This window comes from Pituophis catenifer, unplaced genomic scaffold, assembly GCF_029215685.1.
Source record: "Pituophis catenifer annectens isolate HBS135680 unplaced genomic scaffold, rPitCat1.0.hap2 SCAF_1, whole genome shotgun sequence".
Lineage (NCBI taxonomy): Eukaryota > Metazoa > Chordata > Lepidosauria > Squamata > Colubridae > Pituophis > Pituophis catenifer.
The window spans coordinates 118,847,722-118,864,504 of record NW_027256881.1 but is presented as its reverse complement, the minus strand read 5'-3'; the positions used below and the strand labels follow the sequence as shown (position 1 = coordinate 118,864,504).

Sequence of the window (16,783 nt, the reverse complement as noted above, 5' to 3'; positions counted from 1 at the left end):
CAGGAAGTAGAACATAATGTAAGACGGATTCTGTGGGTAGCAAAAAAGCTGACACAAGTCATTTCTGCCCATGTTACTCTTTTTCTTAAATACTGTAGTGCTTGCTAATAGCATACAATCATTTAAATGTTTTCCTGCTGATGAGACTGAGTGAACTGAACATGCTTACATTTAAACCATTCAATGGAAAGCACTAAACATCATTACTTTGATTCATTGGATTTGAATTTCTGGAGCGAGTGCAGCATGTGTGACTTGATTTGCTCAACCCCCTGCTCACATGCCAAGAAGTAAGGGCTGCCAGCTGGATTTTACAGGTGCAGGTCTTTGAATTTCTGTGAATGAAAAGTGTGATTTAAGAAGGCAGGTATAAAAGCTGCAGGATATTGTCTATGGAAGCAATTTACTGTACATAAAAGACATAGTGACTTGCAGAAATGCCTTTTTAAAAATAATATGAACTTTGTCCTTTGGCTAATTGCTTTCTACTAATTATAGCCTGCTCATACTTTTAGGAATAGTAAGGATTGGAAATATGCCCCAAACTCCAAATTTGCAAAAAAAAAAAAAAAAATGCTTATCTCAGATTTTGTTGCAGATTCTGTCTTTATTTTCATGGACTGTGGATTTTACTCATTTAATTTGTTACTGCTAGTGCTGGTAGAAAAAAGTATTACAGCTAATGTTTTAAATATCCCTTTATTAGTGCAGATGCTAAAAGAATAACTTTTCTTACAGAAGCATATGGCAGAATAAGAAATATTAACTGAAAAGTTAAGTGCTACATTGGTTTCTAATGAATTATAAAATGTTAAGATTAGATTTGGCCTAAATGTAATAATTCCCTAAATGTATAGAGGACGCAGTGGCTCAGTGGTTAAGACGCTGAGCTTGTCGATCAGAAGGTTGGCAGTTCAGTGGTTCAAATCCCTAGCGCCCCATAATGGAGTGAGCTTCCATCATGTGTCCCAGTTTCTGCCAACCTAGCAGTTCCAAAGCTCGTAAAAAATGCAAGTAGAAAAATAGGGACCACTTTGGTGGGAAGCACTTTGGTGGGAAGCTCTGTGACCTTCGGTGTTTAGTCATGACCATGGAGACTTCTTTGGACAGCACTGGCTCTTCGGTTTAGAAATGGAGATGAGCACTGCCCCTAGAGCCGGAAATGACTAGCACACAAGTGCGGGGGAACCTTTACCTTTTAAATATATTTATGAAAAGATGTATTTATTAAGGAAAAATTGTCTTTTCTGAAGTTCCTGTGGAAATGCTTGAATCATTTCACTGGTTTGGATGTAAACCTAAATTAAAGTTTAGCATGATAAAAAAAACAGACCATCCTTACTATTGTGCTTATGTCCTTCTTTTTTCCTCCATTTCAGTATTGAGGTAGGAAATGTTTGCTTTCATTTATGATTAACAGCACTTGCTCCGTTTGTCGAATCTGGACAAACTGCAATTAATCATATTGTTAATGGAAACAAATTAGTTAATGTATTTGTATAAAATGTTGAGCCATGTCCAGAACAAACAACAGGTAAGGTACTTATCTGGTAATTTACTACACAGCAAATCAAGAGCAGACTTGGATGATCATACAGTCATCTTGATTCCAGTACCAAAATAAATAACTGGCCCACATTTCCTGTTATTTTCCATTTTTGACGCAATTTTTTTTTATAAAAGTTGCAGTATGACCCAATTGGAATTAGAACCAGAATTTTGAAATTTTGAAAAGAAGTAAATCATAGTTAGAAAAATATGGCTATAGTATAGAAAGAATAGTATAACATAGCACCATAGAGTCTTTGACTTTGAGGCTCTCCTAGTCCAAAAGATCTTAGCTGAACACATCTCCTGATGAACCCCTACCTTTCATGGAAAATTGAAGAACCAGTCAGGACAGACTGAAGAGTCTTGGAAAAATCTGAAGACCTTCCCTTCTTAATATTTCACCTTCATTTCTTGATTGCTAGCTGACAACCAAGAGAGAAACACATCCTTATTGGATTATCAATTCTCCAAATTTCTTACTCAGGAGGCAGTTCTGACTTCTCTATTGGAGGTCACCGGACATTGTAAGGAATAAGGTTAATCAGGAGGTCAACCTCTGCCTGAAATGTCTTACAGCAATTGACACCTACCTAAACAGATGTTAGTGCATTGAAATCTCAGCTTTTCCACTGAGCAGAATCTAAGTTTTATGAATTTGCAAAACATTCCACAAAATATGACTTTAGAAAATATCATTTAGTAGAAAAGGCATATCTACATTCTCAGAGTTATAACACTTTTCAAGTCACTATACAAAATTACAGATTATTCATTGTGTTCTTGTCCTTGTAGTATTGTTATTATCAATAACAATCCAGGATCAAGGAGAAGAACCACATTTGGAGAGCTAAATTGTTTATTAAATATTTTACAACTGGAGCAATGGGATTTACCTAAATACATTTAATTTATATAGGGTGAAGAAGGAGCTAAAGGAGAAAATGGCATTCCTGGTTTACCTGGAACAAAGGTAGGATTCCTACTTTAAAGAAGCTCTTGGACTATTTTCAAAACCACTAGGACCAAAAGCAATGAATATAAGTTACAGCTACTTAGATTTTATTTAAATGTAAGGAATATTTGTACAGTTTTGGAACAATCAATCTGTAAACAAACGGGCTCTACAATTTTGAATATTTTTAAAAATAGGCTGGACAGGGAATGCAGGGCAGATGTTAATGTAGCTTACGTTTAATATTTGAATAGTATCAATTATATAATATTTCCATTATTGGAAAATAATTTTGTGGGGCTGGAAAATCCCATTCATAGTCACCTTTTATCTGGATTCTTGTTATGCAATGCCCTGGAAGACCACTCAGAAACTACCCCAGAACTTGGCTTCACAAGCAGTTATGGTGCATCTTGATGTTTTGATCTAAGACCTCTTGTTCTCTGTGTTGCACTGATTGTCAATGGATGTCCTACTGCAATTCAAGATGGTGATTGTCAGCTATTATGTCTATAGGGTTCAGAGCCAGGTTGTTTATGAAATGATCTGCCCAGCCAATCAAATCTGACAGAATGGGTATTTTCCACTTCCCATTAATTAATTAATGCTGCCTTGAAGAATGCAGAGCCATTACTACTCTGTTATTGCTCCTGCCTTTTAGAATATTATCCTCCCAAAAGTTTGTTGGACTCCAACCTTGCCATCCTTTAGAAAAGTTCTTAAAAACTGGCTTTTCAAGCAGACCAGAAGCCAAGTGATTTGTGATCCTGACTGGTAGAGGATGGATGATTGGTATTTGAGTGTATTACCTATCTCCCACCCTTACCCAATATCCTGCACTTCTCTGTATGTTTTATATGTTTTTGAAAAGTATTTATATATGCTGCCTAGAATTTTCTGATTAGGTGGCCTACAAATCTAAATCAATCAATAACAAGCAACACACTCTCCAGCCATATGTCTCCTTTTTTTTCCTCACTACTTTTAGAAAGGTCTGATGGTATCAGGAAAAATGTCTAGTAGTTTTGGAGTGATTTTTAAGTAGGCAGTTTTAAATCTTCCAAGTATGATCATCAGCAAACAAGCACATTTATTATGTGTGACTAGTAACTGCAGTCGCAACAATGCTACAAGCCAGTTCTAAAAAAATTCATATAACCACGTCTTAGTTATATTGCAAAATTGCATTCTAGTCATTTCTATCATTTCATTTTCAAGAAAAACAGTACTGGTGCAATGAATAAAAATATTATGGATGGAAAAATCAATTTATTTATGATTTCTGTTAGACCTGGTCACTGTTTTAATTTTAAATTGATAAACATTTTCCCTTTCAGAATCAATATTAGCAGTTCATATCAGCCTTTCCAACTGTCTGATATGTAGACATCAATTCCTAGAACTCTCCAAGCAGCTGGAGTTAAAAAATCTAGGAGCTGAAGTCCACACAACAGGAAAATATCCAGGTTACAAAAGTCTGCTCTATGCATTGCTACAGAATTGAGGATTTTTTTCATCCTAGATGAGATGTCAGTTGGCCTAATAATGGAAGCCTATGAAAGTTGTTTAGAATTCAGTGAGTGCATCTTCATCTGATCTTCAAGAAGTAAATCATTCTTTTATATGAAATTATTCCCAAGTTAGACAGATAGTGGTTCTAAACAGTTTCAAACATCACAGTGTGCAAAAGATTTAAATCATTTATTTGATGTTTCAATATTTATGATATTTGGTTTATGATGTTTACACTATTCTCCAAGCTTCAAATAGTGATAGAAGTTCATGTTTCTTCTCTGTCCTGGAGGTACCATGTACCTTGTGTCTTTGATATTCTGCTGGAAAGTAAAGGACAGGGAAGGCTGCAGGAAGAAGTTTAACTCCTAATCCTCACCATATGGCTTTGTTTCCTAAAGAAGAGTATAGAAATAAATAAATCTCAGTTGTTAAGATAGGAGGGGGTTATGAATAGCAGCTAGTGCTAGTTATTGTGAAGTATTCTGTTTTATCTTCCATAAGAGATATACTGTAGTAAGAAAAATGACAGTATAAGCAGTGGAAAAACACCAGAGAATTAAAAATGGAAGGCATCCTCATCAGGACACCTGTAAAGTCACATGACAAGCCCTGCACTGTATTTTCAACATCTCTACATGTGATTCACTTAGTGGACAAACATTGTTAAATGTCCTGAAATGCAAGCTGAGTAATTCAAATACTGAATGTTACAGATGCTACATTATGTATTAGTTATCAAATTCTTATTCAGAATTGCTTGTCTTGAAAAACAGGCCAAATTCTGTCATAAATAGATAAAATATTTTATATATTTGGCAAATATGAAGATAATTAACCTTACTTAGCATGACAGTTTTCTTAGTTAAAAATATTAATAGTCCATAATAATAATAAGAAATTGTAACATTTTGTTATTGTGACAGTTATTGTATTTATTCATAATGTAAGACTTCTTTTAATGACCAACAAATAAGAGTTGATGCAGTTTACAATTTGTTTTAGGGAGAAAATGGTTTAATTGGTGTTCCTGGTGTTCCTGGTACTTCTGGTGAAAAGGTACATATATAACCTTTGGGTCCATAGTTTGCGTTTGGCTGTCAGAATAGAAGACATCTTTCCTTTTTACCACAAGTTTTTATATAGGAAATATATGCTATTTAACATTATCAAATACTAAGAAGAAAATACAAATACATTCATGATTTTTATAATTATGTACCACCAGGTTGGTGTCAACTCATAGTAACTCACAGATAAATCTTCTTTAGAATGATCTATTCCTTCCTGACTTTAGATTGTCCAACAGTGCATCCATCACAACATAATCAAGTCCATTCACCTTTCTTTTAGTTGTTCTCTTTTTTCCTTTCCATCTATTTCCCCCAGCAATATCAGTCCTCAAGAGTTCTTCACATAATGTGTCCAAAATATGATAAGATGAGCTCATTCATTCATTCATTCTACAAACTTATGTGGCTACCCATTTCATTGAATATGCCTCTGGGCAGCATACAGTCAGTAATTAAAACAATGTCACAATCATTAAAAAAAGGAAAATCAAAATTGCTGGGGAAAAACATTTGTGCTTCAAGTGAGAACTGTAAGTTGATTTATTTCTTTTCTTGGTTGTCTATCATATTCTCAGGAATATTTTCCAATACTAAAGTTCAAAAGCCTCATCACTTCCATTCCACTCTGCCAAATCCAGATTTTGTTTCCATAAACTATCATAGAAAAAGCCTCTGCCTGCATGATTCCAACTCTGTAGCTAGAGGGCCCATCATTCAGTACTACATCATGAACCAATACCTGTCCACCCATGTGCTTTTCTTGGTTAAATTCAGGAGTGATTTACTAATCTCTTCTCCCGTGCATTATGAAATAATGCTTTGGCATCGGGGGTTTTTTGTCACTAAAGTGATCATCCTCATTCACCATCACTGCCCTCTGATACAGGTGCATGCTTGGTTTAACTGAGCAACTGGGATGAACTTCACATATTGAGTAACTGTGCTGGGAGTTGCCATGCTCAGTGTTCTTCGTAATCCTTTCCAGGAACACCTATCTCCACTGCAGTGAGGCAGCATGACAGGACTTAAGGAAGAACAAACATTTAACATAACAAATGTTCTCTAATATCCAGAACTTCCCTTCTTTCACTTTAGGCTGCAGGGCAAAAGAGCAGCTTTTGTCCTCAATTTTGCTGTGATGCTATATTTTGGGGAGAGCACTGAAACCTATATCCAGCAATGGGGTGTAAAATAGTTTCAAGTGCACAAACGTGGGGTGTATTTCAAGCAGATAGCAGGCAGATTTTTATAGTTATATTTTTGCTGGTTAAATGCCAGAAATGTAGCTAGCCAAATTCAACTGCTACAAATTTATCTATGAACAGAGAATAAAATTTATTGGTGACCTGTTCCATAAATGCTTTTTGAAATCAATATTCTGGATAAGGCTTCTCTCCAATAAACATGCAAGTGATGGTGCACAATCTACCCTCATCACTTGATTTATTTGGATGTGAAAGAGAGACAGATTTTTGATAGTGTAACATTGTTACTATGTAATAAAAAGTGTGATTCAATTCCCACTAATTTTTTGCTCAAAATCTATTCTGATTGCCTGCTAAGATAAACCAAAGGTCCAAATTCAAATTAAATATAACATAAGATAAATTGTATCCTGGATGAGTTCCAATCGTTTAATTTCTACTAACTTTGGCTGAAGGTTTAGAATATCAAATTCTAATCCAATTAGAATATCACATTCTAATCCAATTAAAAAAAGGAGGAAATCCATATTTGGCCAAAATGTTCTATAGCAATTTGCATGGCATCAAACTGAAAGGCTCTTCTAACTCCAGCCACCTCTGCCAATTCTAGTTTATATGAATGTATATCTCAGATGACTTTTGGTAATCTAATACTAGCCAAGCCTGGCACTGACTATATGAAAGTAGTTTTTACAGGATCAATAATTTGTAATTTCATGCCAATATTAATGGCCAAATTTTAGCATTAAAGTTTAATAAATCAGGCAATACCTGATTTATTATAATCCACAATGAACAAAATCTTTACCATCTTCAATATCACAGTTTTATTAAAAAAATTTGGAAAAAAATTATTTAAATAGCATCATCTGCTATAATATAGGAGCAAGCTGTGTTAATACTACTCATTGATGTAGCTATCAGGAAAGGTACTTTTTTTTTTTAATTTGATTTATATGCCGCCCTTCTCCAGAGACTCAGGGCGGCTTACAATGCATTAAGCAATAGGTACTGTTCCTGTGGAGACAATTTATAGCCTTTAGAGATTCCATTCTTATTTCTTCCTTCCATTTCCTTCACATTTTTATGTAGCACATAGAAAATGAGTAAGCAGAGTAGAAATTGGCCATTAAATCTGTTCAGTTGTCTTACTAAAGTCCCTGTGTTTCAGGCTAATTAAAAATTCATAGTAATAGTAAAATAAGATTTTTATTTATCTTATTTTATCTTATCAAATCTATCATTTATATCATCCTTCTCTCCTTAATGGAAAGATTAGGTATCATAAATAGATAAATAAGCTCATAAGTAATCCAATTACATATTCTATAGAAAATATGGCATTAATTGTTTGACTCTGATCTTTTAAATACGGTTGTAAAAGTAAAAGCATATTTAATATTGCTGCTTTGTCAAGTAAAAGTTTATAATTATTGTGCAATTATTTATATTAATGAACAAGTTACAGTAGTCCAAATGTCAATAAGAGATAACTTTTCATTCTGTTATTTGTAGAAGTTGTATACATTCAAGTTAAAATATCCATCTTAAGATCCCAGAGAAAGAAAGGTTTCTATTTGTTGTGATAACATCAGTAAGACAGCATAGCCTTCCAGGTGAGATTTTTATTGTAAAATCTCTCTGCCTCTCTCACAGAATTTTACAGAGGACACAGTTCTGCCATCTTCCATTGAGAATCCTTGTATGTTTTTCCATAACTCCTTTTCTCTCTTTTTCTGCTGAAAAATTAGTGAGAAAGAAAATAGTGAAATGCTATTGGACTGTAGTATAGAAGCTCTTTCAATTTAGAAGGTATATTTCTGGTTTGGATATTTCTACATCTTATTCCTAGAATATAAGTGCCCAATAGAATAATCTTCCATTGGAAATCATCCTTGTTTTCCCAGTATTTATTTTTACTATAATAAATCTGTTAGAGGAAGAGTATAAAAATAACTTTTTTTTTTAAATTTGATTTATATGCCGCCCTTCTCCGGAGACTCAGGGCGGCTTACAATGCGTTAAGCAATAGCCTTCATACTTTTGTATATTTATACAAAGTCAGCTTATTGTCCCCACAAACTGGGTCCTCATTTAACCTACCTTAGAAAGGATGGAAGGCTGAGTCAACCTTGAGCCTGGTAAGATTCGAACCTGCAGAAATTGCAGGCAGCTGTGTTAATAACAGGGTGCATTAAACCACTGTACTACCAAGGCTCAGTTTTTGCTAGCAGTCTTTGCTATTCTCTTTGCAAGTCTGCTGCTTTCCAGTACATTGAACCTTGACTTCCAGAATTCCAATATTGCCAACATTCTTACTAGAAAGTTGAGAATTTATAACCCAACAATTGTAGAAAGCTGATCTAAAAATAACATGTGTGTTTTCATAGAATTAATAATTTTACCAATGGTTGTTCAAAGAAACTTTACACAACATGTATGCATTTTTATTGAATGCTTACTAATTTTTTAAATAATTATTTAACTTTTATCAGTTAGCTGCAGCTTTCATTTTGTAAGCCATTAGTTCTTAGAAAAGCAGTTCTTTTATCTGGAATAATGAATGCTTTTTATAGAAAACAGAACTTGGATGCACACTTTACCAAATTTCAAGCATAAAGTAGAAATCCAAAAACTCAGCTATTCTGTTACTTATAAAATATATGCTGATAGAAATGGCATTTAATGTTTATCTATTGCAATAGTGTTGTCAGTATGAATACCACAACAGTGATCAATCATGTTCAATCATGTTTTTATACTTTCCATTTGTATGAAATTATTTTGATAAAACAAAAATAATATGTTCAGTGCAGTGGTGAACTCCTAAAGATTATTAGCACCAACAGGTACCTCAGTAAAATATATGTTGGTAAGGACTCTCTCAAAATATAATGTTGTAGGAAGTTCTGAAGATATAATACAATTTTTGTTGCATGTTGAAAAATGCTAAGTACAAATCAATCTACTAAGGGAAAACTTTCTATTGTCAAAATATAGTGGGAATTTTCTGTGAAACTGATTTTTTTTTTCTGTTCAAAGTGATTATGTTTTGAAATGTTCTGTTTTAATGATGCAAAAAGTGTATAATTGTAGCATTTTTCCAGATGAAGATGATAAAAATAAGAGATAGAAAGAAGTCTATCTCTTTTGTTGTGAATTAAAAGTATATTTGGTCATTGTTTAAAAACAATATTTAAGCAGAATTTTCAGTTAAATACTGTATAGCAACTTAAAAACAATAATGACTTTTTATATTTCTCTCAAATGTAGGGTGAACATGGCTTGAAAGGAAACAAAGGTGAAGTGGGAGAAAAGGTAAATTATATTGACTTTTGCAAATTGATTTTGCTTGATGTTGTGTAATAATTTTCAACTTTATTTGATATCCATCTCTTGTTATTTTGTATACAAATTCCAGCCCTGAGTGAGTGAATGACACATACTTTAATTACAAGGCATATGGTGACTAATAATAAGACTGCTTAAAAATGCAATAATTGATATTTTCATTGGGTTGTGGGAGCCAATCATATTTTATTTTAAGATTTACCAAAAAAGACATATGTTATGAGTTTGCTAATAGTAATTGGATATATAGCAACTAGCCAAGTAACTCTTTTCAAACAATTATGGATTGTTTTTCACTTTCAGGCCAGCTTCGAGAATTTTTTTTTTTAAATTAACGAGATAGGAAATTATTTATTTAGGCTTTTGTCTGCTTTTTCTTCTATTCCATTTATTTGTTCATATGCTTAATTCTCTTGTTCATTGTATATTCTCATGCATACAGATCATGCCTCATGTTGATTGAGGAATTCTGGGGGTTGGAGTCCACACTTTTCAAGTTGCCGAGTTGAGAAACATTGCTCCAGGGTTTTGAGACACAATTCTTAACTTTATTTTGAGACTATCCCTGAAAAACAATTTTAACATTTTTCTGTCTTTCATGATGTTATATCTGTCCTTGCCCTATCCCCACCCTATTTCACTTTCAGAAAATGCCTACCAGGTTAGTTATGTAGAAGAATAATGTCTGGCTGTGGTCTGAATCACCTTCATGACTAAGTTCCCAAACTGCCCCAAACCTCTTCTGACATTTAGTTACTTTAGGAAGTTGCTTATTATTGACTTTTTTGGGTTAAGAACCTTCTAAAAGATAAACTGCATTACACTGGGAGAGTTTTCTTCCACCATTAGAATCTCTAAGTAAATTTAACAAGAAAAATATTAAAGTTTGGAAAACAGCAAAATTGGATCTGGAATGTTGATTTAGGAAAATTAAGGGGATGGATGGATTTGAAAAAAATATTTCCTATAGGGTGTTTAAAATTTCTAAAACAATATATAAAATATTTGATACTGAAAAAAATCCTCCTGTGGGAAAGTTTTTTTGATTGGAAAATAAGCAGATGATAAGAGGAAACTTTGAAGTCTGATTACAGGGAAGCAGAGAGAACAAAGGATTATTTTTAAAGGAGAGCAGACCCATTAATACAATGGAGCAATACTATTTAACTATAAAAGAAATTAAGGCTGCTTGGGAACAATTTTACTCAAAAGTTACTTACAAGTTTGTGTGATACAATAGCAAAGGATATAGAAGAACAATAGATTTTATTGGATAAAATAAAGACTGATCTGATTGTGGATTTGGAGTTTTTAAAATGTTAGATTATAAAGTGAAATGGAAAAAGATGTTGTGGAACTGAAAATGGATTTTAAAATGCTAGAATATAAGAGTGATGTGGAAAATAAATATTCTGGAGAAATAATTCAATCTATATGAAATTCATGATTGTACTTCTAGCAAAGAACATGACTTCCTGCACAATACTCTTAAAGCAGAGTTATTGATTTTCCACTCCTGAATAACAGGATCCATAAATTTTGAGAAAATAAAAATTGAAAGAAAATAGAGAAAGAAAACTAGCATATAGTAAACTCCTTTGCTCTCAGAAATGCCTATGGGGGTTTCAGTTTAAATCAAAAGGAATGATTAAAAAGATTTTACTTCTGTTTGAAAAAAGCATAGGCTAAGCTTATTTCATGTTTATTTGGAAACAAACCCTAATGTTATTAGTTGTGTCAACATAGGACTTTAATGTTTAAAAAGTCCAGTACATTAGCTAACTGCAAGTACATTAAATAACTGCAAGAATTTACTTCTTTGGGGGAAAATGACAATAAAAGATGAATAAATTATGCTTACAGCAGTCTTTATGGCACTTTCAACAAATGTTTGGAATAACACTATTTACCTGCCTATAAGGCCATTTCCTCAGTGTATTTTATTATCTCTCTAACCACTGGACTTAGATGTTGTTACACATCTAAGAACTCACCCACACATTCCTGAAGATGTGCTTTCCTCCCACTGGGAGAAAACTGCTCCCCAACCCCACCCTGACCAAGCTTGAGATAAAAATGTAACAAATATTCAAGTGAAGAATATGAACTGAGAGGCAGAGTAGTAGTAAATCTGTTATGAAATGAAATTGAAGCTATGAAGTTAGAACTGAACTGAATGCACTTTCTAGTCTACCGCCTAGTTGACATGGTTGTAATCCCTGACTGCATGGTACATGCTGGCCTCTTTTAAGAAAAAAAAAATAGCATCACTCTACTAAAGCACCAGAAAGTACAGATGTCTTAAAAATGCATTCTACGAAAGTAATTCCATTTGTCATCTGCTGACAGAAAAAAAATTGGCTGTTCACTACCTATAAAAAGAAAAGGGAATGAGCTAGTTCTCTTCTGTCTCAATCTTTTCCAGCTAGAGAAAAATCAAATAAAAAATCAAAGTATAGATAAGATTAAATATTGACCCTACGGTGTGAACCTATAAGAACATCTTCAACTTGTTTTCTCTAGGAGACTGATTGTATCATCCACTTTCAAAGACCTGTATGTCTGCCCATTCCCTGGTATTTTGCTTATATAAAGCGGAAAGAAAACACTGTCCATCTTAATATTTTATTTTCAAGGTTTACTTCTATTTTATTAATGGGAGAACATGTTTCCAAATTGCATGAATTCCATCCAAAGAATCCTCCAAGCTGGAATGCCTACATATTGGAGTTCTGTCTATAAACCATAACAAAAGCTGAAAGGCTTGTGTCTTCGGCTCAGTAATTTAAACATCTGGACAGAAATACTGAGTATTACAGTAATGTGGTTCCAATTAATACAGACCTGTAAATTGATAATCTTGAAAATGCTAATTTTATAATAGAATTTAGTCCTGGAAGTGACAAGTAGTCCATCTGTTAGTCATAATCAGGTTGTCAGCGGGTGTTTTTTTCTCCCTGTTTGTAGACTTTGGGAAGACTCAGTGGCTTAGACCAGCATTACAAGTGATATGAAATATGAGAATTGAATGTAAAAGTGCATATTCTTGGTGTGATTAATAAATGGGGTGACTTGTACAGCATAGGAAATAGGAAGGAAAAAGAAATCTTTTGTGAGAAAGCTGTATTGTTTATGTTATTTCTTACTACACAACAATATAGGAATTCAATAATAAATTATGGAAAGATGTTTCACTTTGATCTTTAAACTATGAATTATATATAGAAAAAGTAAAGGAGAGGCTGGATTTATTTGAAGAATTAATGAAACAAAGGAAGGAAAATGCACAATATTTATTGGACACATAGAGCTTCTAACGGTTCTTCTTTCGTTGTTCTCTGATTTTTTCCCCCCAATTATTTTCTTTCTTTCCCTAGCATATTGTTCTCATTTTCCTTTGATTTTTCCCACATACAAGTCATGGGGTGGTTCAAAATGAAAGCTAGGATTCCACATTTGTGGTACATCAGTCTGAAATATTTAGAAATCACTACTATTGGTGTTTTATAAATTTGCCCTTTTCATAAACTGGTACTTAGTGGGTTGTATAAAATGTTGACAAAGGGGGGAAACTGGAATTACACAGAAAGATATTTTCTCTAAGCACATATGTTAATTGGTGTTTGTTTGTTTGCTTGCTTTCCTTTTAGGGTGAAAAAGGGGGAAAGGGAATAGATGGCATAGCTGGAAGGAATGTAAATTGATATTTATTTATTTTATTTTATTTTATTCAATTTGTATACCGCCCTTCTCCTAGTGGACTCAGGGCGGTGCACAGCCAGAACTAAAACACATACCAATACAAAATTTAAAATTATTAAAAGAATTTCATACTTTGGCCGAAATTTAAAACAATTCGAAAACCCATTGACAGATTAAAAGCTAAAAAGCTAAAAAAAACTAAAAAGGGGGAGGGTCACACCAGCCCTGCTTGATGGAAAAGAAAAGTTTTCAGGGCACGGTGAAAGACCCGGAGATCCGATATCCTTCTTATCTCTGGGGGCAAATCGTTCCAGAGGGCAGGAGCTGCCACAGAGAAGGCCCTCCCCCTGGGGGTCGCCAGCCGACATTGCCTGGCTGATGGCACCCTGAGGAGTCCCTCTCTGTGGGAGCGTACTGGTCAGTGGGAGGCTATCGGTGGCAGAAGGCGGTCCCGCAAATACCCAGGTCCTATGCATATGTATGTTTTATTTAATTTCTTTGTGAATAATCACAAGGTAAAAGATGATTGTACATAAAATCCTAATGAAGAAATAACTGCTTTCTAGTTCTAAAGATAAAGAATTTTCATTAAGTTGTTATGTCCACAGACCAAAAAAATGTAATCCCAGAAAAAACTACATAAAATGCTTGGTCTAGTGGTTAAAGCACCAGGCTAGAAAGTGGGAGATTGTGAATTCTAATCCCACTTTAGCCATGAAAGCCAGTTGGATAATCTTGGGCTAGTCACACTCTCTCAACTCAACTCACAGGGTTCTTATTGTGGAAAAAATAGGAGGAAGATGTATTGGATATGATCACTGCCTTGAGTTATTTGTAAAAATAATAAAGGCAGGATATAAATACATTTGTGAAGTGAAGTGAAGTAAAAAAATACAATACAATACAATACAATACAATACAATACAATACAATACAATACAATACAATACTAAGCACTTCGAAAGCAATGCTGACTGCCCCCCCCCCCCATGATTATTTAGCACTGTTTGTCATATACTCTGAATGAATGGAGAAATTTTGAGATGAGGAAATGTAGGTAGAAAGGTAGTAGATAGTTTCTTGCAAAGAAGGAATATGTTCAGAGAAGTAAAACTGGCTGTGCATAATGGCATACTTTTGTCTATTTGTGTATATAGAAGTGAGAGTCGATTTTATGTAAGGAGAAACACAAAAGAAACAAAAATAAAATGAATGGGGTGGGAATATTTTTAAAGAAGTATAGTAAAAGAAGAAGAAATCATGTCAAGAAGGAATGGGAGTGGAGTAAATGTGGATTGGGTACAAACATTGAATTAATCATACCAAATGAATTGCTTAACAAATCTATGAAGAAAATATGAATAGGTTGAGAGAAAGAAGCAGTCCAAGAATAGTGATGGAATGAAATTGATGTGAACCTCAGAATGAGAGAAATGATCTATGTAAAAAACAAAGAAGCATAAGGATGTGGAGAAAGCAAGGATGTTTTGCAAAGATAGAAAAGTATGGAGAACTATATGAATGGTGCTGGTATTAAGTAGTTTCAACTACTTTCTTTTATTTCTTTACTTCTTTCATGCCCACTGCCTAACACTGCACATCCTGAAAGGGAATAACATGATAAATATGTATGTTTATATACATATTCCATTTGCTTTCTGAAATCTCATAACCATTTTTGTTTATAGTCCACAAAAAAGTTGGAAATCTGAATCCATTCAGAAATCTGAATAGAGTAATTTGTATTTATGCTATTCAAGCATGGGCATTAAGGCAGATTTTTTTCCCCTACTCATTTCTCTTTGCCTTGTCTGTCTTCTTCAGACAGAACAAATATTGCTTTAGATTTAACTCTTTGATTGTTTATAAATGTGAAATCAAGTTTATCAAAATCCATCATTTAATTTGAAATGGCTACTTAAATGCTAATGTACTGTAACTATTTCTTCTAAATGGTGAATTAATTATTTTTTGTAAAAAGTGAAGTTGTCCAATTATGAGTAGTTTGAATACTTTCTGATTCAAAGTTCCTGGCCTGCAGTGGGAGAGATGTTGCTTATCATCTTAACATCAATTTTTTCTCAATTAAATTTGTCATGAAAACCAAGTAATAATTTTAGGGAAACCTTTAGATGGATGACAAATTTAATGAGTCTACTTTTAAGAACTGAATGTTTGTTTCAGCAAACCACTCTGTTGCCAAGAAAACATATCCATGATGCCAAAAAGAGTTGAGATTGATTTGAAAAAGGCTGTGTGTGTGTGTGTGTGTGTGTGTGTGTGTGTGTGTGTGTGTGTGTGCGCGCGCGCGCGTGCGCATGCACCTTCACATCACTGTTGACTCCTGGCAACTGCCTGAACTAAACTTTTTGGAAGTGGCTTGTCCTTGCTTCTCCTTTGGGCTGAGAGAGGGATTGTCCAAAGATAATTTAGTTGACTTCATGCCTAAGGCAAAACTAGAACTCACGGTCTCCCAATTTCTAGTCTAGGAGCTTAACCACTATACTTCTTACTTACAGAATTTAATACATATTAAACATGGTTTCTTATCTTTTTTTCCTTCTTCCATAGGGCTTAAAAGGTGATGTTGGTGATTGTGGAATAACTGGTGCAAAGGGAGAAAAGGTATGCAGATATGTCCACATGCGAACACATATATTGAATTGATAGCTGAAAATTAAAGACCTGAGTAATGAAAAGAAGAGGAGAAATTGCTGACAATAAAAGAACAAAGAAGAAATACTAAGGGGCTGCATCCAGTGCTCTAGTGTAGATGCCATTGAATATGAGTCTGAATATTAACAACTCCTTGGAAAATGTTATTTGCTGAGTTTAACCTAAGCAGGATAACTGTCTCTTTTGCTCTTCTGCAACTACTTCTTCCCCTCCCCTCATCTCCATCCGGGGTGTTTGTTTGTTTGTTTGTTTGTTTGGGGGTATCCCAGCAGTACCCTTGAGCAGAGGCATTGTTCCTTGATGACAGACTCACTTCTCTGAATTTACAAATGTAGTCTGACACAAACACACACACAATGTATAAAACATACAGTTTACCAAGTGGGTTCAATAAAGCATTATGAAATTTACTTGCAAAAAAATGTACAAATTAGGGGGAAATACCTTCAGATAGAAGGATGTGATGAAAAAGTGTACAAAAATGTTGTAGAAGACATGCAAACCAAGTTTCATGACAGACGTTTTAGAAACAGTTACAGAAATTAATGCAGAAAAGGGACTGAACAGACTTATCACATATACTCATGTATAAACCTATCTGCAGATAAGCCAACCCTTGAATTTTTAACCAAAATATCATGAAAAATGAGCTACCCAGGGATAAGCCTGAATCTCCCTCAGACGATGGTTGCTGACCTTGAGTTGTTCAGCAATTTAATTTTCTCATCATATTTCTCTAAAATAAATTGAATAGGGACTAT

General features: G+C 34.0%; 1 protein-coding gene across 1 annotated transcript in view; it reads left to right on the top strand.

The window, feature by feature from the left end:
• COL19A1 (collagen type XIX alpha 1 chain) overlaps positions 1-16,783 on the top strand; it is a 170,385-nt gene that overhangs the window by 67,753 nt on the left and 85,849 nt on the right. Inside the window, exons 9-12 of the mRNA XM_070954645.1 lie at positions 2,468-2,521; positions 5,021-5,074; positions 9,567-9,611; positions 15,918-15,971. Coding sequence (XP_070810746.1) covers positions 2,468-2,521; positions 5,021-5,074; positions 9,567-9,611; positions 15,918-15,971 — 207 coding nt within the window. The remainder of the gene's footprint in view (positions 1-2,467; positions 2,522-5,020; positions 5,075-9,566; positions 9,612-15,917; positions 15,972-16,783) is intronic.